Source organism: Papilio polytes, unplaced genomic scaffold (assembly GCF_000836215.1).
Source record: "Papilio polytes unplaced genomic scaffold, Ppol_1.0 DF824358.1, whole genome shotgun sequence".
NCBI lineage: Eukaryota > Metazoa > Arthropoda > Insecta > Lepidoptera > Papilionidae > Papilio > Papilio polytes.
In genome coordinates, this window is record NW_013524846.1 from 7,944 (window position 1) to 34,306 (window position 26,363).

The 26,363-nt window shown below is 34.3% G+C and overlaps 1 protein-coding gene across 4 annotated transcripts in view; it reads right to left on the reverse strand.

Moving 5' to 3' along the window:
* Positions 1-963: 963 nt before the first annotated feature.
* LOC106099561 (adenylate cyclase type 6) overlaps positions 964-26,363 on the reverse strand; it is a 61,362-nt gene continuing 35,962 nt past the window's right edge. For 3 of the 4 annotated variants that reach the window (XM_013278138.1, XM_013278133.1, XM_013278144.1), the window contains exons 4-28: positions 22,715-22,908; positions 22,518-22,633; positions 22,073-22,193; positions 20,993-21,149; positions 20,451-20,600; positions 17,642-17,763; positions 15,010-15,102; positions 10,955-11,101; positions 9,554-9,712; positions 9,254-9,398; positions 8,702-8,799; positions 7,188-7,338; positions 6,679-6,776; positions 6,505-6,589; positions 6,027-6,143; positions 5,641-5,718; positions 5,263-5,423; positions 5,044-5,183; positions 4,744-4,853; positions 4,404-4,623; positions 4,137-4,268; positions 3,823-3,947; positions 3,223-3,375; positions 2,880-3,036; positions 964-2,611 (exon numbers count right to left, since the gene is read on the reverse strand). In XM_013278138.1, the coding sequence (XP_013133592.1) occupies positions 2,199-2,611; positions 2,880-3,036; positions 3,223-3,375; positions 3,823-3,947; positions 4,137-4,268; positions 4,404-4,623; positions 4,744-4,853; positions 5,044-5,183; positions 5,263-5,423; positions 5,641-5,718; positions 6,027-6,143; positions 6,505-6,589; positions 6,679-6,776; positions 7,188-7,338; positions 8,702-8,799; positions 9,254-9,398; positions 9,554-9,712; positions 10,955-11,101; positions 15,010-15,102; positions 17,642-17,763; positions 20,451-20,600; positions 20,993-21,149; positions 22,073-22,193; positions 22,518-22,633; positions 22,715-22,908 (3,642 nt within the window). In that variant the 3' untranslated portion in view covers positions 964-2,198. Of the gene's footprint in view, positions 2,612-2,879; positions 3,037-3,222; positions 3,376-3,822; positions 3,948-4,136; positions 4,269-4,403; positions 4,624-4,743; positions 4,854-5,043; positions 5,184-5,262; positions 5,424-5,640; positions 5,719-6,026; positions 6,144-6,504; positions 6,590-6,678; positions 6,777-7,187; positions 7,339-8,701; positions 8,800-9,253; positions 9,399-9,553; positions 9,713-10,954; positions 11,102-15,009; positions 15,103-17,641; positions 17,764-20,450; positions 20,601-20,992; positions 21,150-22,072; positions 22,194-22,517; positions 22,634-22,714; positions 22,909-26,363 lie in introns of those variants that run through there. The other variant, XR_001225393.1, reaches the window with a different exon arrangement.

Sequence of the window (26,363 nt, forward strand, 5' to 3'; positions counted from 1 at the left end):
TAAATAAATTCAGTATAACCGGTATTAAACTTTTTCGACTTTAAAAACGTTGCAATCGCAATAATTAGTGTGCGTTTACACGCATTCGTATGGGAATACGCATTGGACCGATGCTGACTGATAGTTATGTACAAATTTCTGACAATTGTGTTGAGTTAAATGTTTTAAAAATGAGATAATATTACGTCAAACATCGGTCCATACTCATCTATATATACACGTCACCGAAAAATTGTAAACTTCGACAGTTTATAAAAAGATTCTTAAAGCAACAGCAACAATATACTATGTACAGTTAGTTCACGATTTATTGCAAATTAAAGTTGAAAGACTGAAAAGGTTATAGTATAAATTAATATAAATGATTTGTTTGGTTTACGAATTTTCACCAACCAGTTCCTGAAATGGGAAACTTATAATCGTTCGGTGACGTATGCATACACGGTGATGGTTAATTCTTATTCGACCTTAAATTTAAAGTATCTAACACCTTAATCTAATATGAACAAACTAAATAAATCGTATACGTATCATCAGTATGTATAATTATTTGGTTGGAATTTTGGTAGTTGCATATTTTCAGTACCCGTATTTCACGATAATTTCTTAACGATAACAGATAACTATTGAATCAATTAAAATAGGAACAACAGAGAAACCATATTACTTTAATTTAACTGTAATACGTCATTAAGTTGTAAGCCGGACAAATTAAGTTATAAGTGAAAAAAAATTGATAATGAGACGACCAAGTTGAATTTTCGTACCATTTTTGTAAATTTCCAAGTCAAATCTATTGTCATAATTTGAGATAATATTTGAATCATAAAGAAAAAAGGTAAAGATGCAAATATTTACATCACTTATATTATAATTATATTTGTGTCGTTAAAAACTACAATATATTTGATACTATAGAAATGGAGTATCGTAACGTATCAGGAATATGGCATTACATTAAATGTACATAATTTTATAAGAGTAAGCTATTTACAAAGTGCGAAATATCATAAAATCTAATGAGAAAGTGATATTGAGATTTTATCCTATGGCTGAATTGCTGAGCAAGAGTATATTACATAATAATTAAGAAATTCATCAAATCATTGTCCAAACATAAAAGGTTCAAAATATCAGATAGATCAATAAAATTAAACTGTTAAATAATATCAGTAAACCTTAACAAAATACAAGTCTATGTATGTCCAGTCGGGGGAAGAAGTAGAGAGGCATACACACAATATAATTAATGTAAAAAGAAAAAAAAAACACTGAAGAATGTCAATCGTACCGTATTCTACTGTACATTTAATCATACAAAATGGTTTCAAGTTCGCAACAAAATCATGTAAGCTAAACTTTTTTTGTTTTTTTTTAATTTTTTATTTTTTTATGTTTTTTTTAATTTTATCACGATAAATACTTGAAACCATTACTGAAGCTGTAAATCATAACGCATTACACTAATATATGAATTCAGACAATTTACCTAGAGATATCGAGAAATAGGCTTACCTAGAATAACGTTATTTACATTCGGCAAGCGAAATTGCCAGATAAAGTTTACGATAAACCTTAATTATTTATAGTACCCTCATGTTAGCAATGATAATTAACTTTACAATACAACAGTATCTTTCATCCAAACTTCATCACATAATAATACAAGTTATAAGTCAGTAAATTCGATAAGAATAAGTCATGTTTCGCCGAAACGTAGTTAGTTGTAATTTCATTGTATAAATTCAGTCTTTGTAAAACGTCAAGTCCGGATAGATTCGACGCTGATTTTGAATTACATAAATAAATTCATTAAGTTAAAGCGTTATTTTCGATTACAATTTTACAAATGAATAAGCAGTCGCACTGGTTTATTCACATGTGAAATTGATCCAAAACTCACCTGATATTAAGTGGTGAAGTCACCCAACTATTTACTACACTAGTTAAGCATTACGCTATTTACAATATAATACAATAACACGTATCTTCCTCCAGTGCAGGATGATTCCGCGAGTTTTCACTGCCGACACATGTGTACAAACACATTTTGCTACCTCTCTCGCCACCTTTCAAAACAGTGATAGCAACACGTGTTTATAAGGAGTGTCGTCAGTGGAAGCGCACAGCAAATGATAAAGTTGTTCAATTGTGATATAAAAGATAATTGACTTGAAAGAAAACATTCGTCGATGAATTTACATTGCATTCATTGGATTCTCGATGACGTTGACCGGAGTGGGGTCCACTGGCGAAAGTTGACGATTAAAGACAACATCAGCCATGCTAACCACGCGGCGCGGCCCTTGTGTACCAATTATTAAATCGACTTTGTCGATGTTTTTAGATTGCGAGACCCGCTTCCTGATCTGGGCGAGTGGTGAATCTTCCTTTGTCATCTCGTTTCGGAGGAATGCAGTGTCGAATTCCGCGGAGTAAGCTTTGGCCTTGATGATGGAGAGGAGTGCGGGCAGGCTGGGCTCGTCGATGAGGGAGAGCGGCCGCGCAAGTCGCTGCTGCACACGCGCACGTACCGCGCTCGCCAGGCTCTCCCGGGATGACGAGTCCTCGTCGTAAGCCATGTCAAAGCTCGATGATCCGCCCGCGTTGTCTGAAATATTTACTATAATTATTTTCGTATTGTCGTCTATCGTATTTACGGAGCGGTATTAGACAAGCAAGATATCTCGTTGCCAAAAATCGTCCGCTTTAATATGCATTTTCGTTACTAAATAAAAAAGTAAATACAAAGGGAAAATGACAAAATTTGTTACTTCTGCAGTGGATGATATTTAACGAAGGTTGGTAGTAAATGTAGAATAAAAATATAGCGTTTATTTTTCCATATTCAATTTGAAGCAGCGCTTCAGTGTATTGACCTCGTGGGATGGACGCCCTGGGAGAGGGTCCGGCATCCTCGTCGGTGCAGCCTTCGGAGAGAGTGTCCAGCGTGACGCGGCGAGGTTCGCAGCGCGCCACCACGGTCCCAGCACCATTGCTGCCGTTACGATCAGTGGAAGTCGATGGTATTGGGTTCTAAAAATCAAACATTTAGTCAAAATGTATTACTTTTTACTGGTGTATGTCCACCGTGAGTCTCTCGTTATTTCCTTTCTACTCTCCTTTATATTATTCTTTATACTCTTCTCGGTAAACTACTAGTTTAATACTGAGCTTGTTACTATTTGGTATATTTATATTATGTAGTATTAGGACACTCACGGAGTAGAGATCAGAGATAGTTGGCGCGATCGTGTCACCGAATCCCTCGAGGAAGTAGGTGACCATATTGCCCTTGCCCTTGACGTCGACGTTGCCGCGGCAGCGCAGCCGATAGCCGCGAGTAGACAGTATATCGTAAACTTCTTGAGTTACCTACGATCCCAAAATAGCGATTTGCCACAAAAAAACACAACAAATTATTTTATGTATGATTCATCAAATCAAATGCCAAGCTGAGCCGGTTGTTTTGTGGCTCAGAGTGAGAAGAGACCATGGCAACAACAGACCAAGCTTCAGTTATATAAAGTACATTCGTTATGTCTTATTAGACGATCACACAAAACTAGTTGATAAAATAAGCAAATGTGGCAACATTTCGATAGATGCGCTTAGCACAAAAAAGTACACGTGACGTCACTACGTATTCGCAATATTGCCTGCGCACGCAAAGACCACACGCTCAGCATACTTTAACAAAGTATAGGTAAATTAATAAGATGAAGAAAATTAAATAACGGATTTCAAAGCAACATAAAATAACAAAAAAAAACATCAAAACTTTAGTTGGTAACTAGTAGAGATTTTGAGGACGAATCTTACCTGGATGTGATCTGGTATTCCGGTGGAGTCCATACGAGAAGCGACGTTGACCGCATTGCCCCAGATGTCATACTGCGGTTTGCGCGCTCCGATCACTCCAGCCACTACGGCCCCGATGTTGATTCCTGTTCAACAAGAAACATTTACTGAGTCACGTTGTCGGTCCCACTTATGCCTAACTTGATCAAGGTCTTCCATATTAAAGTCAAGACAACAGTAAAAGCACATATTTTACTACATTTGCAATTCGCACTGGCTTATAGAATTCGCGTAGCTGTAATGTTTCCATGCCTATTCAGCTTGTGGAATCTTACCTATCCGGATGCGGAAGTTGTTGAAGGAATGTTCGTTGACGTACTGTAGCTGGTCACGGAGACGCAGCGCGTAGTCAGCCATTGCAGTCACGTGCCGGTAGCCGACCAGGTCGCGGGTGGCAGCAGTCAGACCTGGTCAATCAATACGCAATTTTATGGTGACAGTTCAAGGTGAAACTGCACTTAATAAAATTCAAGATTAAGATTGCAAAGGTTGCAGTTTTTTAAACGTGATAACTACTATAAAATGTTATTAAACTTAATCACCTGAAGCTGCCATGTAAGTAGCGCCGGTGCTCTTGATCTTCTCAATATATCTGAACCGTTCCTCAGCCAGGATCTCGTCAAAGTCCGCGATGATCTCATTCAGCAGACGGAGACATTCCACTCCCTCGTTGTTGCCTTCGAGCTCCACGTAGAATTCAGAAAAGTTCGGGATCGAAGCGAACATGACGCATACCGACTCGCATTGCTCGTGGTAAAGTTCCTAACAAAATAAAATAAATAATAATAACATATTTATTAAACGGACTTTATCCATTCAAATTCATTATACATTTTCTACATCATATGTACATATGATCTCCGTGTAATATCTAACCCTTACATCGATGTTCTTGTCACTGCAGAGGAAGTGTTGGGCGACATGCTCGGGCAAGATATTTGCTAACAACTTGCGGTTGTACGCCTCCAGGTGTTCCATGTCTTCCTTTTCCTCTGTAACAAGGCCGACGTTTTTTTTATGTGATTTACGTAGTAACTACATTGATAATTAGTGATAGTAAATTGCGAGATGCAAACATCTTTTGAAATGCCACTTTTTGATTTCTATTAAGAGTTTAAAAACGAGAACAAACGAGCCGGTGATTGGCAACGCGTTACGTAAAAACCACTAGTCTTAAATTACCAGTAGCTTGAAGTTTCCAGATGAAGTCGAGGCGGTAGGTGCTTTCGGTTTGCTGGGAGTGCAGCAGGAGAGCGATGGCGGCTCCGATAGCTGTCACGATGTTTATCCATTGCTGGTTCCAGTCGACGTCGCATTTGTTTCTACAACGTTAATCATAGTTGCATTATTACAGTATAAAAGAGTTTCACAGATCCGTTGAATATGGTAGCAATGTCGTACTGGTAATTGAGGTATGTGCCGTCGAAGTAGACATGTTGGTGCACGGTGACGGCGACGTAAGTGAAGCTGGTGACCACCAGGAGGATGGTCTTCACCATGGTTATCAAAATCTGGTGCACGGCGCAAACGAACATCACTATCAGGGTCAACTGTAGGTAGTACTAGAGAAACAGGAAAAAACATTATAAAACGCATTTTAATTTTTTATGATTTTTACGAGTAGAAGAAAACAAAACAACGAATTCATTGATAGAACTGACTTTAGAAGTTAGGATGATGTATTTTCGGAAAGTTTACAGGTAATTTCTAAGGCGATTTTCATATTCCCGAAGCTAAAAAGAAAATGTGAATTTTGTAAAGGTGGTAAAAATTATTCACCTCGTTTAGATCATGGGTGCAGTAAACTTCACGCCCTGAGTGCAGGTGCTGGTTGTGGCGCATGCTCGCGTCCATTGCCTGAAAATAAACATGGCAATGGTCATATAATTATAAAGTTTTATTGGCCACAGGAGATTTTTGTTGGAGGTATGTATCATATAAACGTTTACATTGTGACGGCCTTAGCTAAAACGGCTAAACCGAATTTAAAGTGTAAGCTGCATTCTTCCTCAGAATGTCTTATGTATATAATCGGGAATGAACATGCATATATTCAATTATTTACTAATGAAGTGTTCCTTTTCGCCATGCAATTTGGATTATGTTACATTAAATAAAGAAGAGTTCTGTAGATATGTCAAATTAAAGAGACAAAGATAACTTACCATAACAATTTGAATCTGCATGACAAAGGTGCTGACCATCAGGAAGGATATCAGCTGGGCTAGAGTGCGGTTGGTGTGGATGCGGCGCGACGCCTCTCTGGTCCGGGGACTGGTGCACTGTAACATACACATAAATGCTGGAATCGTGAGACCTTTGTATATTATATTATGTTTTAGGATTAATTGAAAACCGGCCCTTCGGTGTACACCGCAGCACATGTCTATTGAATTCTTTCTTTTGAATCAACGAATTTCTTTCTTTCTTTCTTCTATTAAGAAATTCGAAGGCCTACATTTTCATCTATAAAGTATTGTGTCCAATACATTTACACAATTAATTAAGAAAAAATTGTTATTAACTTTATCATTGTGGAATAAAAAATAATGACCACACATCTAATGTAAGATCATATAAGTATTATACATTATCTGTTTCTTTTTCTCTTCTAATTAGAAAGAACCCTTTACAAGAACTTACTTGTAAATCAATGCAGAGGATGAGATACGTGCAGCAGGCAATGATGATGCTGCCAGTGACGACTGTCGTAACGACGATCGGAGTGCTGTTTATTTGTAAACATTTAATTAATTAAAAAATCAATAAAAGAATACTTAGATTAAAAAGGGTTTGACAGTATTAGGGATTACTTACAAGCCGAAGATGAAAAGTTGTATGACGACAATAGCGACGTAGATGACGACGGAGCACATGAAATAAAGCTTGAGCATTCGGTCGGGTTCGTTGGTGTACTGCAAGAAAATTTATAACGTTGTTGTATAAACAATCATTGACAGCGTCTTGAAATTGAGTTGATTTTCTCATTCAATATTTAATAGGAGTCAATTTGAGAATGTACAATTTACCAATTTTATGAATTCATTGGCTCATCAGGGTAAAGTGAAAGGTGGGCTGTAAGAGAAACGCCCATAACGCATCTGCAATATCTCCAGTATTACTAGTATATGTAGTCCACGGGCCTTTAATTACTTACTAGTAATACGCGAATTGCTTTGCAACCTATTCCTGTTTACAGTAATAAGAAGTCTCTCTTAGATTTACAATGAACTATAAATTGAAGGATTAATAGTGAAGTAGTGGTTTTCACCGGGATGTGTGCATGAAAAGTGGTTAGGATCTGGTTTGCATGTGCAAGCGTTTACCTTGCATTCAAGTTTATGGTCGCGGAAGATGAGGGTGAACGGCTGGCAGTGCTCGGCGCGCAGACGGTCGATGGATCGCGCGTCGATCGCTTTCATCAGGTACTCGTTCACTTCGTCCTCGGGTTTCTTGTTTTCATTGTTTGTGTCAACTCTATGAGAGAACGTTAAATTAAAGGGTTAAAATTATTTTTATTAAGCACCTTATAGATTTATTTATTTATTCAACAAATCAATCAATAGAGACTTTATGTTACTACGTCTTGATATTGCTCGGGTAAGACTGATTACAAGTTGACTATCTTAATGTTTATGTTGGATGAAATTACACAAGTAGTTCGACAATTCATTAAGATTGTTTGATAGTTGAATTCTAACATGCGTGTAAACATTTTATGATATAATTTATGTAGTTTTAGTAAAGAAATAGATTAACTAGTATCACAGACTAACAAAAGTGTTTTCAGTTTAATATCGTTCCGTCCTGTTCCGCATGATTGCGAAGACGTCGAAACTTATTGCTGGGAAATGTCGTCAACATTTTCACGGTATTTGAACGTGGAATCTTAAAACTACAATATCGGGTCTTGGTAACATTTCTCCGGAATGTTTTCCTCTCCTCGCTTGTCTCCACCGAAAAGAAAGATATTAGAAATGGCCGCAAGGGAAGGGTCTTAACTTAATTGAAATTGAAAAGTTGTGAGCTCCGTGCACTCTGACCGAGGCCGCTGTCTTAAAAAATAAAAACAGAACCAAGGAGGAACTGTTTGAACAAACGAAAAGTAAATTAATTTCCAGTTGACTTTATAACTTCCTCATTCTTTACTTATATATTCTTATCTGTTACCTCAAACATAAAAAAAAACACGTTTTTATTACAGTAACTCACCTACTTAGTCCTAACTCGACATACTTTGATGACGTTGAATTTTCACCTCAAAACAATATAAAGCGAAATGAGTAAAATTAATTTTATTGAGTTAAATAATGATTACCTTAATTATAGCCGTATAGTGAAGTAAATTAGATTTTACTTCAGCCATTTCTAAACGATCGAATCATTTACACGTAAACATAACGACTCAAGACGAATTGTTTCACCCAAGTTAAATGTTACGCTTCTTTAGGTAATAAAGACAAACGAACCGTTGTCCTGGAGCGAATGAATAGGATTTGTTTCGCGAATAAATTATTTGTTACTAGCTAAAGCTCCCGTCTCTGCCTATTTAAAAAAAAACAGACTCTTAGTTTTTAAGTTCAAATAAAATTTCTTTCATAAAAATATAGGAAAACAGTTAGTGTTTTATTAGTAGTTAGTGCTGAAATTCAGATGCATTTGTAGTTATTTTTATCAACTTGCAGTTAAATTATTTATTATAGTTTTTAAAGTTTGCTTACCATAGCCCTTATAAGGCGAAAGGTTTTTAAATGTATACCTGATAAAACGAAAAACAAGGAAAGCTTGAAAGATTGTCTTTCATGGTAATTCTTTGTTAACATTATTACAAAATACTAACTTGGATGAATGCTTTCCATGTTGGGAGCCATGCCCCATGACACGCATTTCCTTCGATACGTTGCCGTTGACGGCCGCCGAGTGCGCTGGCTTTGTGTCCTATACATAAGGACAAGAATTTGTTCACAGCAAGAATTTCATTAAAATAATTAATCAAATGCCTATATTCTGAAATAAAATAAATCTTTTTTGTTCATGTAATGAATTTTCATTCCGAATTCTGAGAAGTAAAGGGTTTATCAAAACTTTATTGCCAGGATTTGCTTTTTCTCAAATCATAAAAGGCGTTGATACAGCTGTCGAGTATTCCATAACTTCAGCAAGTTCTTAATTCATGTGTATTTTTAAATAAATGTATAAACCAATTTTATACATTTTTTTTTCATCGGACCAATCGTTCAGGATTAGCTGCGGCTCAAATGGCCCACAGAAGATATGCTTGGATATAGGTATTTCTGCTGACACGTGTGCGTGCTGATGGTTAATTTTAGTTCAATGCGACACTTAGATACGAGATGGCCGCATGCCATGCTTGTACTACAAAAAAGCTTACCACACGGCTTGTATCGTCAGGCACGATGAGGAAAGTCTGGATGTTGTGGTCCTTGAGGTAGGCGTTCCGCTGGTCACCGTGGCCCGGCTCCACGCGGTAGTCATCGCCGAGGCACTGCAGGGTCTCGCGAGTGATATGCACGCGTCTGTACATGTATTGAATATGTAACTAGTTTTTAAAATACACCAATACGTGACTTACGACTTTACATCTAAACGGTAAACCTCTGGCCATGTTGTATAATTTTGAAATGATGATCAATTTCAAACGTCACTTCATGATATACAAATGTTATCTTACCCCGCGACGCCACCGCTCTCCATGTAGTTGGCGAGGGTGACATCGTTGGACCAGACGTCGAACTGCCACTTGCGGAGTCCCAGCACGACGCAGTGCACGCGGCCCGTGTGGATCCCCACGCGCATGTTTACGTTCACACCAGTTACCTCGCGAACCAGACTGTATGTACCACAAAAGTGCACGCTTTAGTAACGTATCATAAAAATTTACCTTAATAAATCTAGAAAACGGGATTTGTTTAGGACTCCAATGCGAATACTTCTGTCAACAAAAGCACTACTATTTAATAAATGTGGTTACAGCGAACTTCAGTCCGCTTTCTTTCATTATGGATTCATTAAAACAATAAAAAATAGATTTGACGGATGCTAAATTTACCCCGTTAAAAAGTAATCAGCGGAACAAAGGTAACCTATGTGCATTATAACATTTAATAATGTTTTCATTGTTAACACGATCCAATCAAGCACTACAAAGGACTTTGTTTGTCGTGTTCGTTATAAAGTAAAAATGCCATTTAAAACCTCTTTTCAAACCTGCATTTCATATTTGGTAGTATGCACAGCAAGTCAGAAAAAGTTTGCATGGATTTAATTAAAGTTTGTTTTGAATTTCAAACAATTTCTGGCACAGTTTTTCGCACTATTGGATGTTGTTAGAGTCCGTGGGGCAGAGGACATTGAAGAATATTATTCGAGAACAGCCTTGCATTTACGCAGGCTTTTATCGTTTCGGAATATAATTACCTTAACAAAGGACTGCATTACTCGGTGTTTCAGTAAAATTCACGTACAGTTTCAGTAAAATCTTTGTTAACTAAGCTGAGACAGCTTACTATTATTTAACTTTTAAATATTACAACTTTAACAATATTCCTAAAGGCATGCTCCATCAATCCTTAGATATGAGTTCTAAAGTTTTATAAATAAACTTTTACTCGTATCACTCCGATCGTTCCCAACTTCTCTACATTTCGATATTGATAAATAGTCGTAGCTCTATTTAAAGCGTACCTTCTAAATAAAAATTAACATATCTAATAGATTTTCTTTCCGAATAAGAATAAAGCAACTTTGCACTTAAGATTTGACATTTAACTTTTTATTTCTATTTTGAAGTATTAAATATAAATTATTTATGAATTCCAGAAACCATTTAATATAACGTAACATGATGATTTAATTCTTGAATACGGAAATTGAGGAAAAATAAGTATTGTAGTTATAATACCTTATGTATGAGGACTAATATATGAAAGAACGAAGGCTGTATGAATGGATTATTTGAAAGAACATACGTGTAAGAAGCCAGTGAATTCATATCTGAGGTAGGATGATGGTAAGACCTAACCTCCGTAGGAAAAAGGACTGGAGAAAACAAAGGAATGGTAAAGCGACTTACGCAATGGCATCAATCATGTCGAGGCCCATTTCGACGCAGCATTTGGCGTGGTCGTCGCGCGCCTCGGGCAGGCCCGACACGCAGTAGTAGCAGTCGCCGAGGAGCTTGATTCTTAGGCAATGGTGTTCAGCAGCCAAGCGGTCAAAACTGCGTAGACAAATAATATTACTAACATAATAAAAAGGCAAGTATGTTATTTACTGCCAAGTAACACCAGAAGTACGAAACACGTCGAATATAATTTGGAGATGGTCATATTTATTTCATTTCAAGTAGACGAAGTGACAAGCGACAGCTAGTTGTTTATAAATACTTATTCCTTTGAGATTTTGTTGGACAATAATTTGGATAATGTGAGATGTTCACTGAGTCGTATCAAGATGCTTAAGGAGCTTGGTTGAAAATATTTAGTTTTTTAATACTAGAGGCGATCATTTATTAATCTGTTTTAAATCGATGAATCAGTTTTACTTGTTCATAAAATTACAAGGGTAAATAAGAATAATAAAATTAAGAAATAACCACTAATGAATTCCATTATGGCTGTAATCAGTTTTTCTAATGTAATAAGGTGGTTCGACATCAGCTAAACTACGCTCTAAAGTTAAATAAGCTTTCACTAACATCAAATGTTACACCGTGCTCAGAATATTGCGGTGGTTTTGGTCGTTAACTTTCAATACTGGATCTAAAATTTTGAAAGTTGCTCAACTGAGGTAGTATAATTATTAATATTAGAATCTTGCTTACAATTATTACATTACATTCAAGTCATGTGTAGATAATTGAAATACTAAAATATTTATTTCTTAATTTCCTACGATGGTAGCAAGAATTTTTTTTTATGATAATGGGACTAATGATGGCGGGAGCAACGATGCGATCATCGGCCATCATTTGCAACACATGAGGAACTGGAGAATCAGATAAAGTTAAATTACTTTAAAGGAATGCATACATTTTTTTAATAGGGGTCGTTACGTGAAGAGAGGGAGAGAGAGTATTGTTAGAAGGGTAGAAAGAAGCTAACATCATTTTTAAAGCCATTTCAATTACAACATTACGAGCTTTGTGTTATAAAACGCTTTGTTTTATAGGTAATGCGTACTGTAACGAGTTTTATAGATTTATTAACGCCGTGAATAAATAATGAGATGAGCTATTCCGTGGGGAGGGGAACTCTCACAGCCACCTTTATAAATTGTCGGCGTGTAGACGGGTGGACTCTTGTTACTTTCCCTTTTAAATGTAAAAAATATTATTACCTGTAATTTTCGCTTTTTCATCAGTGAAAAAGCGTCGAGTGTGAAGATAGAGTTTTATTTAGGCTATTTTTGATTCTGCTTAAAATTTTCGTTCATTTACAATTTTAAAATGATTTGTAAATAAATATACAATGACTTTTAAATACTAACACAAAAACTTGAACGAATTTATACTATAGTTAGAAAATATATATTCTTTATTAAACGTGAAAATACTGTTTATATTGATCGCAGCGTGTTCTGATATCGATAAATAAAGAGAATTGAAAAGGTTGCCTTAACGAAAGGGCACAATACCATGGATAAACAAGTCGGAAGGTAAATTAATTGAAATCTTACTACAATAAGAAAGATGATTTAAAGGACTATTCATCCGTAACGACGGTGTCCTTCAAGACGGTCTCCCGAATATGTTTTTATATTTTATCTTCAATTTTTATTATTCCTTAAAAGTAGGAATAAATAGGAGGCCGCACCAATCGCTAGTTCATATAAATATAGAAATCACTGTATTTGCAACGTTTGCGCTTTCTAATTCTGAAGCATAATTCTGAACAGATTTTGGATGAATCTCCAAATGCATCTAGCACGGCGTGGAGAAAAATCAGAACAACTATTGCCTTCTGCAAATTTTTAATCTGTAAATAATATCAAATATCATGCTAATAGTTAGGGAAAATCATACATAGTTTTTTGTGGCACTGAAAGAGATGTAAGAGCGACTAAGTCACAAGGGAGTCAAATAGAAAAATAACGTACTACTGCGTAATTTAATCATTCGACCCGACCTTTCAAAATTCCCTTTTATTCTCTTGTGGCATATCTACCAATTACATAAGCATATGTAAGTATTATCATTGGGGTATGAATATGAATTTCAATAAATTGGAAAGCAAAAATATTTTAGATCCACAACTCTTGGGAATGGACGTAAATAAAATGTTAAAAGAAAAATAAACAAAAAACGATAAGAAGTTAAAATTCTTTAAAAAATCCAGTGACATCAAGAAATACCTATCGCCTTGAATTGATTAGATTCAATCATTTGCCTTTAAATATTTGTAGACACGATGTTATAATATAATCTTTTATATAATAATAAAATAATCGCATTCCAATATGGCATAAATATTTCTAACCTCTGTGTACCCGTATTCTATTTATTTCCCTTCACCTTTTTTCTTCCACATACATATTTATTTGGTTTATACCGTTTTTATCCGTTCTTTGCTTAGGTTTGAATCTTATTTACATTCATCCCTTCTTCTTTACTGTGACACTATTAGTAGTGCTGTTGTTTGCTAACAAATTGCTTTTCGAGTGTATCCCTCTACCTATTGTACCACCCAATTTAACTATACTTTTAAAATGAACCATCAATGGGATTATCGAAGTTTTAAAAACTCACTCTCTGGCTCTTACTTGAACATTAATGGAAATTCTTTTTTATAAACAGCATATTTTCTTACTTCCATATTAAATATTTAAAAACTACACATTGTAACTTACGTCTATTGATTTGTCCCCTTTGTTGCTATTTGTACTTTACTATTAAAAGTAATGTAAAATTTTATTACATTAAAAGTAGCGTCGGTGTCTTTATCCCTTTGCATTTTACGGCGCCATATATCTCGACCTAACCTTATTTAAACACAAGGTTCACCCTTCTTATCTAGTGGTTATTTATTTACATGTACAAAATCTCGCAGATCCCCACACAAAGTACAGTATTAAACCTGGGACCACTACTAACTGAAGACATTTTACACCCCTGACATTTTTGTCGTCAGAGACTTTGTCGTTCCGTTTATTCTTACATTCTTTACAATATTATTCTTAAGGATGTATTAACCAAAACATCTATAATAAAATATTAAATCATGTGAGTTCTATAATCTATATCTGTACTAATATTATAAATAGGTAAGATTGTATTTATGTAGTAGTACTTGATAGTATATATCTAGCTTTAACGGTTTTCTTACAATAACCACTTTTTCGTTTACAACATTAATTAAACACCGCATGCTATATGCGCCGTAGTTTTATTAGTTTCAATATTTATTTTTTATTCAAATTAAAGCGTTTGTTGTCAGGAGAATTTAATATAGAATAAAGTTGTTCTTTATAGTATTTAAATTAGACTAATAGTTTAGAAGATATCGCCTATACAAACAATAAGGGTAACCGAAAAATCAGCTCACAAACAACCGGGCTTAGAAATTTGGAATCTTGCATCAGTAGATTTCTGTTATTACGTAGATTACTACTAAGTTGATGTGATTTTGAATTCTTAATCTCCAGGCGGACGACGTCGTGGGGAACAGCTAGTCGTTAAATATATTACAAAGTAGATGTAAAGAAGCAACAAGGGTTCTCTTTTCCCGTACGTATTGATTGCTAATCTTTATCTGTACATATTTATAGAACATACTCGAATAAATTATGTTGATTATAACTGAGTTACGAATGTTATTATAAATTTTATTGATTTATAGCGTCCACTAAAAGATTAATAACATGTATTTTGTAAACAAAAGATATGGAAAATAGACTTAATCAGTACACACAGTGGTTAAACAAGAGTAGTACAAGTGTGTTTATAATTGTAAAAGTTTTAATTTTAAAAACCATTTTGGTATTTGATGAAATATGTCTTTATATTTACACCACATCGGACATAATTTCAACAAGTATAAGCATTAATGTTATCTTTTGGAAAATACAAACGTATTTTCTAATTTTAGAGATGTAACTTGAATAGTATATTTATTAAAAGTAAGCACTGACCGGGCGAAGAGCTCGTTAAGCAGACGCACCAACTCCTCAGCGGTGCACTGGTCCGATAGCGAGGTGAAGCCGCAGATGTCGGCGAACAAGATGCTGCAAAATTACATCAAATTATTGTTGGTTCTGGAAATATTCTGTATACTATAATATCTTACTAACATAATTTAAACTTATAAAAATAAAAATTAAACATGATAATAGAAATAAAATCAGTAAAAAACATCAAGATGATGTTTACGAATTGTAAAAAAAAAATGACTATTATAGCTAGTCAGATATTATGCAGGGACAAATTCAAGGTACAGTCGCGGAATACCGCGGTGTGCCACTTAAGGTCTAAGTAGTACTAAGTATCGTGTCTCAAAAGATCGAGACTGATGATGACGATAAAAATCATGTTGATGATGATGTCCTGGATCTCGATGATATCAACACTAAACACCGATCTAATGTTTATTTTCTTATATTACAAGGTGGCAAACGAGCAAGCAGCCTCCTGAATCTGGCAAAATGGCTGAGTGACCGATGCCTATAAATTTTCGCAATAGCGGATGCGTTGCCTACCCTTAATCGACGGAGGTTGCAACGCACATTCCCAAGTTCACTTTCATATCCCATCCTTTCCTTATAAGAAAAAGGGCGGGAGTGAAAAAGGACTAAAGTTGGGCCTGGTTCGATATGGGATGTCTTCATAACAATCAACAAACACCAAAACGTATGAAGTATATTTAGCACGAATTGCATGTTTTACGATAGTAAGAAATTCTAGAAATGCCAAGTAACCATAACATTGAAGTTGTTTTGTCTGGCTTTATTTTCTAGAAAGTGAAAAGACAACAACAGTTATAATTGGAGTTATAATTAATGGGTTTAAAAATAACTGCAAGTAAACAATGTTGATGGGCAAAGTAACGAAGCTGCATTGTTGTGTTTATAAACAATGTTTTAGCAATAACATTTTGTTGTTATCAACATGTGTCGACTATCAGTGGAATTAATAAGGCATGGATAATTTCAGCTTTGGCGACTACGCTATAACATATTAATAAAATAAAATCATAAATTATCTTAAATGACCAACATTTACATCAATGACATTTTTTTAAATTTTTTCGAAAAATATTCTTATTATTGTAGCTGTACAGGGTGATTGTTAACGGACGGACCAACGGTTTTGAACAGGACGAGGACCTCAATCGTTTTAAGGCAACGTATGTATGCCCTATTTTTTATAGTTTTAGTGTTATTTAATTTTTTGTAAAAAATCGCAAAAATCGGATTTCCGACTAAAACTTGCCCGTACGTCCAAAATGTGTTTACAGAGATCATTTTTTTCTTTAACAAGGCTAATAATTGGGCCAAATAAAAAAAAATGTAAATTTTCTCACACAATTTTAATTTTTTTTAATTTTTTCTTTTTTATTATTATCGTGCAAAAAACATTCACCTGAATATTAAAATAAAATTAAAATATTACACTTAAATCGTATGAACCTTTAAAAAATTAAAAAGATTTATTGTTGCAGTTATAACAACCACACTAAAATAACAAAACTTCAACAGTTAACAATGATTGACTCATATTTCTAAAATGCCTATACGAATGTTGTCGAATCCTTCTCATTGTTGCTGGGAGGACGAGACATTACGACAGTACACAAGATAGAAAGAGATGGATAATAGATTGTTAACATCACAGTCGTTTTTCAGGCGAACGACTTTTCGTATCGCTGCTAGTTGGACGTGCACGTACTCGTAGTTTAACGTGCTTCATATTGCTCTGTCGTATCAATTCTAGCGGAAAATGAAGCGAAGATATTATATATTTCTGTATAATTTCCGTTTGTAAGTTAAAGTGAAGCGTTCTCTGGGACGGAACGCAATATCGGCGGCGCTTAAACTGTTTCGCGCACTGATAACGAACGAGCTGTGAGACGAGTCACGCTTCGGCGAACAATCGCGCGCTTACTGCTGACTGCCGACTGACGACAATATTTTGAAGCTTTCACGCGCCACAAGTATTAGATTAATAACTACAGCCACCACTGTTTGATACTCTCGGCATTAAAGGTAACATGTAATTTAAATTAATTAATTTATTCTGACTCGTAGTTACTTTAAAAGTTTGTGCACGATCAAGCTAGACCAGATTTCCGTTTAAAAAAATACTATACTTTCTGACGGAATTACATAATCATGTTTATTTGTAGGTCGATAGATTACTATAATTAGTGCTAATGTTTTTACTTTCAAATTGCACCAATAGCAATATATAATTTTTAAACTTTTAATTGAGCAATGAAATAGTTTTTTGTATTGAAAGTACAGTTGTAAAAATAAGACAGCAATAAATATCAATTTCAGATAAAACACAGTTGGAAAATTGGCCAGAACCGGCTGCTATATTTCCCGAGCAGTATCTTCACTCGCCATATAACTCGGATCACTGAGTTCGAAATAAATCTTGTTAGCGATATTTCACAAAACGTTTTAGAAGGAATGCAACTTGCACGTATTGAATTTTGCAGATAGTTTTCATTTTATTGAAATATATTTTCTGTAGCATAATTCCTTCTGATACTATTTGTGCTAAAAATAAACAAGATATTATTATTTATTCGTGTGAACTAACCTGACATTCTCATAGCGTTGTATATAGATCTTATGGAATTGTTCCTGCCTGGGTTGGCTGGCGATGTCCGCCTTCATTTCCATTGCAACGTGTCGCGGCAGCACCGACAGCAAAAGACGTTCCTGCATCAAGAACATTAATTACAATACAATCGAAATTTAGGTTTAACCCACGAAAATCCTCTTAATCTTGTGTGCGTTCGTAAAGTGATGTCACCAAATATTTCTTTGTTTTAATAATTTAAAACATCATTCATGTATTTTAAAATTATAATTTTAAAAATAAATATAGCATTGATAATTCTAGATCTTCTAATTTACAGTGATAAATTATATTTCTTGTACATAGAGATAGTTGTATCATTACATAATATTGACAACAAAGCTCGTTATTTCTTTGACATTGTCTAAAGGTTGTCTTTATGTGCCTAAGGATTTTAAAAATATCCTTAAACATTTTACACAAAACTTTTTTATTTTAAAATATATTTGAAAAAGAAAAATGATAGAGTTAAATCATTTATCAGACTATTCCAGCTTTTTTTTTTTACCGTAGTCTAGTGAATTTTAACGAAATTATACAAATTCACTGAACTACGAGACCGGTATTCTAATGACTAGGTTTTTAATTTAATATTTAGTTATTAACATTTAAAACGTAGTTGAAGTACGTTGCAAAGACTGTCGACGACTTTAATTATAAGCTAGGCAACTCACTTCATATGGAAATCATAAAAACGTTTATTTTATGCATTAAATTTTGATATTAAAAAGAATGTTTTTCTGTGCAAATGTCTTTAAATACATACTGCAGATATATTTATATATATAGTAACTACGATGATTTATCACTTTTCATTCTATTTATTCTATTTACGGATGCATTATGTAATTAATGTGACCTTAGCGATATGAAATGTATATAAATAGGTAACCGATTGTTGTTACATATTTTAATTGACATAAGCAGGAATATTTGAAAAATCGGCTTTATAAAAAATATTTACATATGTAAAAAAATTATTTACTTTGACAAAATATAAAAAAAAAACGGTGGTTAAAGCATACAGCTCAATATTTTTGCTGTCCATAGGCAAATGGAATTCAAAATGGTAGCACAAAGATATTGACGGAATACCAAGACAAAACGAGAAGCCAAACCGTCACGAGCACTCACGTTCGTTATGGGCTTCGATAAAAAATGCCGTTTACAATTGAAATAACAGAACAAGGTTATGAAAAGAAAACAAGTCAGAATTAAACAGAATGGAAGGTTCGGAATTCTGCTACGACAATTTTACTTGTCTAGTAATTATTAATACTTCAACTTAAAACTTTGTAGTTATCCTTTGAGGAAATTGCGAGACAAAACGAAAAGAACTAATTACGTTTATTCATGACTAGTATGAAACAATTACGACTCTGTTAAAATAGAATAGAAAGTATAATTTGACATGAACTGATTGAACAAAGGTATAATATACCGTTTTTGGGTGATGTTAATTCCGGCGTGCGGATTCTGGATTAGCTATGCATATCACGGGATGAGGGATACGTGATGTGTGATAATGACGCTACTTTGCTCATTGTAATGAACACCTACGAACCCGATTTTGTTATTAAAAAAACAAGTAATTTATCCACATTTTTTTATACGGGAAGGGGGCAAACGAGCGACGAGAACACCGAGTTGGTCAATGACATCTATGGACATCCGCAACACCAGAGGAACTACAGATGCGTTGCGGGCCTTTGAGGAAATTGTAGGCTCGCTTCTTGAAGGACCCTAAGACGTATTGGTTTGGAAATACCATTATTAAATTTATGATAAATTAAACTTTTTATTTATGAAGAGAAGGGCATTTACAGCCGTCTACATATCCTATCATATAATATTCTGTTTCATTTATATTAAAACTAAATAACACACTAGTATGAGTACGCAAAAATTTATGTTAAAGTAAATGCTAAAAGACTGAAAATTATGTTTATTTCGAGCATCCACTTGATTTTAAGGTTTTTAAAAAAATTAGGAATCGTTATTTTTTACAAGGAATCGTTCCACAAACTTATAGTAGACAATAAAAGACTAGGAAATTCTCATAGTAATTAATCTAGATGGACAAAGTCGCGGGAAACTGGTTACTGCTGTAAATGGGATTTCACATAATTACATTGCGCCGGCAAATAATTGTCGAGGTGCACGTTGATTTTCTCGTTGTTACGTGTTGGTTACTGGACACTGTTGGTTCGTATATCGCTACAGCGGCATTGTTTTTCTCTTATTTTTATCAACAAGCGAATTGAACGTAGCTGTCTTGTCTCCTTTTACAATCGCCTTTGATTCTATTTAAATTCTAGGAGCTAAATCAAACTGAATTAAAGTAATCGGAACTGTAAATGGAAAACTTAGTTTAATGTTTGACTTTAAAGTTGTCATACAACTTGTTAAGACAGAGATATGTTTGAAGTTACGGGGACGAGCCTGTTGCTAATTATTACTTGTCTATATTAAATTGGTTCTGTGTGTGTTTATAATGATACTGTATTAATTAATTACATTAATTTCATGTCGGAAATTAAAGTAATTTAAATAACTTATTAACTTAAGTAGAACTTAGACATGAAATAAGAAAATTACATCATACTGAGTAAATATTATTCGATCAAATACGAGTCCTAGTTGCAAATAAAAATGTTAAAATTAGTTACACTTAGTGTAGAATTAGTATGATAAATCTACACTAAGGGTCTCGATTTAGTGATGTAAGACTGAGTAGGAGTGTGAGTAGTTAGGTACCAATCCTTACCTGTTGTTGGTTTTCGCGTTGTGTGACTAGACGGGCCTCCACACAGTCGCGGGTCTCAAGGAACGCCCGGCGCTGGGCCAGCTCTCGCGGGTAGTGTGTCAAGATGCCGGCAAAGTTGCTGATCATAAACGCGACCAGGTTGCAAAAGATCTAAATCAAAACAGTGCTATTAATGTACCTATACATGTTACATTTGTAAAATAACCTCCAATTACCCATAGGCTAATATGTAAGGGTAGAAATATACTACGTCCTACGATAAAAGCCACGATAATTTGAAGTTAGTGACACACGGTTAGTTTCTTTTTATTATTATACCGTTGTTTGCACCACTCACTACTATCTTATTAGTTATTTGTAGGAATAGACGGAGATTGTCTCGTTGCAATGAACGAGGCAATTTTTCCTGAAGTGAATCTTATCACTCAGTATGAAATTATTGAAATAACAAGACTAATAAAACATGCTTCTCATTAATTAGTTACTTTTGGCTATTTATTAAAAATGTGTAATTATATGAATGGCCGAATTTGTAAATGTACCTGTGCGTAAGTTGCCTTGCCAAGTATAAGGTGCGCAATGATGTTGATGGCAGCCAGACAGAATCCACTGACGGCCGCTTCGTGCAGGCGCACCGGCAGCGTAGCGTATGTCAAGTAGATGAAGAGAGCGCAAGGGCCGCAGCCCACGCTCAGTGATCTTTCACAAAACATGTTAAGTTAATAAAGTTAAAAATAAATATTCTTAAACTTATTCATTTGGATAATAACTTTAGGATAGCGCTCTGAAGACGCCAAACCGTTAAAAGAAAAATAAAACTGTTTTTCTGTTTATTTTTGCTTATATTAACTTCATTTTGTTTCAGACTTTTCATTTTGGTAGCACAATTTGCAACGTTCGTCAAGTTAATTTAGATCTAATAAAGCACTAGATTTTTCTTTTTCTCTTATTAACTAAACCATAAGGAATTATGTGGAAAATAAGGTTAGAGACAACTAAATATGTAAAAATAAAACATTACTTTACTATATTTTATCGTTAAAAAGAAAATGTCAAGAAGCGTATTTTGAAATCACGGTAACTCGAATTATATAATTTTATATTTTGATCTCACATATTTATTTCAATTATATTACATTTCAGTAACACAGTTATGAAATTTTATCTTTAATCTTTCGAAAACAAACACGCAGGGTGAGAGTTCGTATAAAATACAGAATAATGTAATTGAGTACAATTAAATTAAATGCAATGAGATAACAAATTGAGATATTAAATAACAATAAAGAGTAAAGTTGTCAAAGCAAGTGTTTATAGATGAAAGTTTGCGAAAACGCTAGTAACCGTATACAACAGGGGAATTAACAAATACAACTTTGGCTTGCGGCGAGCATTGTTTGAAGTTAGAGTAGTTAGTTATCGCAAACTAGCTTTAGTAAGACAATATTTTTTAAACAAATTTATTGTCAGTTTAAAGATAGTTCTAAAGACGTTCCGTTGCAATCTGTATTGTGTGCTATAAAAATCGTCAAATTCTGCTGTTACAAATAGGGGCTAATAAATTGTGAGAAAAGTAGAAAGGTAACTGATGATTTATTTTAAAATTAATGGTCAATACTCACCTATAAACCAGGGTCCCGGTAAGTGCCAGTTCGATCAGAAAGAAGGTCCCCAAAACGACATAGGATATGGTGAGCAGATATATCTCGTTCATCGCCGGCCGGCTAAGGCAAGCGATGAGACCTGGCAATCAAAAAACTATTAATTTACCAAATTCGTACATTCCGGTCATAACATTTAATTTTAAACAAAAAGAATAACACTGTCTTATACCATATTTGCTTTCTACCTTTAGGTAATTCCATGCATCAAATTGTATTTAAATCTATAGAATTTCTTATTCTGATAAAACCTAAAGTTCGTGAAGTGTTTGAGTTAATTCTTTGTGGTGTGTTTTATAATGAGTAAATTAGTGCTTAATCTGGACCTGACGTTAAATGGTGGTCTAAAGATTGTACGCTTTAGTTTAATAGGTAATCATTAATACAATAATAATTAGGTACTTACAGCCATATATGAGTGAGGCAATCGCCAGCATGATGACGCTGATAATGTGGGCGAGGCGGTCACGGGTGTAGTAGAGATCTTCAACAGTAGGGTACAGCTCTGTCACTGGGTATTTTCTGTAAAAAAATATACGTCACAACAATGTAATTGAAATACAATATTTCATTGATGATGAAAAAATATTGAAAATTTCTTACTTGTATGGTTCAACGGTATAAATCATGGTAGAGTTTGGTGGCGGCAGGATGTCTTTGAAGTAAGAGTGAGCAGTGAGCAGGGATTGTATCTGCACAATCATGAGCGCCATGGTCACTGTCAGTAGCAACCCAAGCAGGTGCGTCATGTTGGTCTGGTTCATGCGCAGGAAGTAGCGTTGGTACAGCATCTCCACCTAAAGATAAAAAAATCAGTTCAGAAATCATACTAACTATATAATATAGTACATACATATTGTATAAAGAGTATAATCTGCAAGGGATGACATAAAAATTATAACTATGATAATTTACATGGTGGACCAGTTTGACTTTTAAGTCGAGAAATACAACTTGAGGTGACTGCATAATTAGGTTGATTGATGGTATTACTGAAAACTTATGTAAAAAATTTACAGTGCTTAAACAGCTTAAATGTCGTGTCAATAATAAAAAAGCGGATATGTTGAATAAGATGTTAAATAATAAAATGTTGATATGTAGTAACTATAATTTAAAAACTATATCTACTAAGTATTAGCATATAAAAATGTAAAATTACGTTAATTCAATTCAGCGTGTCAAAGACGTTGGGTGTCCGAGCGCTTGAGTAGAAGTAAGGCGAGTCATGAGGCATACCACATTTATACTTTCATTGTCCGCAGGTTGTACTAGCCAATTATATGTATATTTTTAGTGAGTGATAACGTCGTACCCTAGTGCGTAGTAAACACAAACTATATCCATATGTGCTTGTTTACATTTTAAAACTCGCACGCGCAGGTGCGATCACAAAACTTTAGACATAATGTAGTAGACTGTTAACATTGAACACGTAACTGCGAGCGAGGTAATGAAAGTCGCGCTTTTCGCGCTATCGAAAATTTCAAACATATGAGGTTAACACTCCCATGTTTATATATTACTTATTTTATGATACATGATAGTTAAGGAAGGGATTAGGGGGTAAGATTTTAGTAGCTTGAACTTGCCAAAAGGTGACATGCCAGCTACTACTCCATTTTACTGGCATACATATTTCCACCCAAATGCTATGCTTTTTATATGAAAATTGAAATCAGAAAAGTTTTTTAAAGTATTCCTGTCTGCAGTCGCGCAAAAGCACTGAGAAATGAAAAAAGCTTTACACTTTTATGGTTTCCTCATGTAAAGGATTTTCATGTCACGTGGGCGAACGAGTCGTAAACTGAGAAAAATTTCAATGAACAATTTTGCAACCGTCTAAAGTTTGTCATGTTACAATGCAAACTTAGTAGTTTAAATGAAAGCTATAAATCTGTATCGTGAGAAATTTTCCACGTTGTTCTATTTTAACTATACCGAACGTTATAGTTATAATTTATGTAAACATATTAAATTATAATGTACGATTGTAAGGGTAAAAAGGGTACTACGCTTTAGGAGTAAGTCACGGTTTCGTTGTTCCCCGGTCAATCTCACTAATGCTACAAAGTGATAAATGCGAAAGTTTAGAAAGATAATAGTTTTAAGCATATAAATCAAAGACTAAAAGGATCTGGACGATATTTTGCACAGAGATAGATAACTGTTTGGAATAGCGCATTGGCTAGTTATCCTTTATTGTTTATTTCCGCGTGCAAGAATTTGCGAAGAAAATCTAGTGGAAAGTTTGATAGAGGTTGCATAAAATTCTAAATATAAAAAGATAAGCAAATGCAAGCAGACCATATTAACTAGGCAAGTAACGAGGGGCTAAGGAAGTGACGACTTAAATGCGTTCAAAGCTCAGAGATCTTAATTAAGAGAAGTAGGCCAAGGCTAAGCTACATTGTGAAAATGTTTTATTTAGTTACATTTTATTTTTCTTACATAGAGTTTTGAAAGTTACACAACATTTGTTTAGGATGTAATGAAATACATATAATTAATAATTAAGATTAGAGAGCGTAAGATTCATTATTTATGAGTATTGTGGTTTAATTGTTTGCACAATAATAAAGAAATAAGAAATGAATTATTGATCGTTTACATTGTTGAAAAGTATGAAAGCGTCATAGACATTGTTAGCATAAAAGATGTCGTGCCCCGTCGTACTTTACAGTTTTATTGCATCAAAGTGTCTAGGGAGAGATGGAGGACCCATTAAAGGGCTAAGTAGCAAAAAACGACGCTTTATTGATTTAATTGCTTATTTCTTAGTTGCTCATTTTTATTAAGAACAACAAAAAATACCTAAATGTATTTCATGATGTAATACGAACTAAACTAAAAAATTTGCTTTTCTGTAAAGTCGCCTTACAGACTATAACGTACTCGTAAGATTATAGCCTAAGAAGCCTCTATATCGTTTGTTCTGCGCTCACCCTTGCACTCTCGGCTCAGGCGGAACATGACAGTGCAAAGAATGACTGTTTTATATGACGCCACTTCACAAGTATTGTAATTTTTTTTATCATTTCAATGCATTATATGAGTTTTCACTGATACTTGTTTTTTTCCGATATTTTTATGTGAATAAAACTTTCGATAATAATACACTCGTTTTTAACTAATTACATTTTCGAATACATTATTTAAATGAAAGAATGTTTCTTTGTAAGAAAGTTTTGAAATACTGTAAATAGAGTATTTCAAATCTCTTTGTAACATTCATTTATAGAAGGTATCTAAAAATTAAATTAGTTAATAATTGATGTATTATTATCGAAAGTACACTTGTACCTTTAAACAAATTTCATCCTGAATATTTCAACAAAATGTTTCGCAAATAGATTGAGCGGGCGAGCCGGCTGCATCGCTCACTTCTAATTTGCAGTTTATGCTTCACTAAGCGGATTAATTACTGCTACCTGCTATACTCGTAGTAACAAATATCGCAAGGTGTAATTCTAACTATGAGCCTTGACTGTCGAAACCAGTAAAAAATCACATTTACATCCTTTAATTTTCTCTAAAGCAGACCGAAACAAGTATCAACTGCCAAGGCAGTAGTATAGGAATATGTTGCAACGTTGTCACTGTCAGACATGTTATGAGATCTTATGGCTCAGCGTCCTTGACTTGTAATTTGCAGACCTCGATACGTACTATGTGTTTTTCGTTTTTGAATTAAAGTAGGTTTTGGTATCCAACTTTTAGTGGTTATTTTAGTAACTACCATATTTTTTGTCGTGGTTGTTCACAAATTAAAATGCCAACTATTTAAAAATTAAAACTACTGTTCGAAGCAAACTCTTGAATTTAACTTCTTTGTTCCTAAATAAAGTAAACGATTTTATAATTACTGAAGCATGTTGAAACAAGGAGAAAGATTTCGGCTGTATTTATGACGTAACTGTACTCTCTAGGGACCCGTTTCGAATATACCAACGCGCCTGCCTCGTGTTGAATTAAATTATTGTGTGGTAAAAATTCATCCTTACTTTTAAGGATTTGCTTAAAATTGTGTGTGTTAAATATATGGACTTACACTTTATACATTTTTTTTTCCAAAATCTTATACATACAAACTGACTGATATATCAACGCACATTCGAAACAACTGGGTATAGAGACTTGAAATTTTATTGAATTTGATATAACGAAACTCATAGAAATTTAAAAATTGAAATTGCTTACAATAAGGTGGTATGTTATAATAGGTTAAATTGGACTACGATTCGTTTTAACA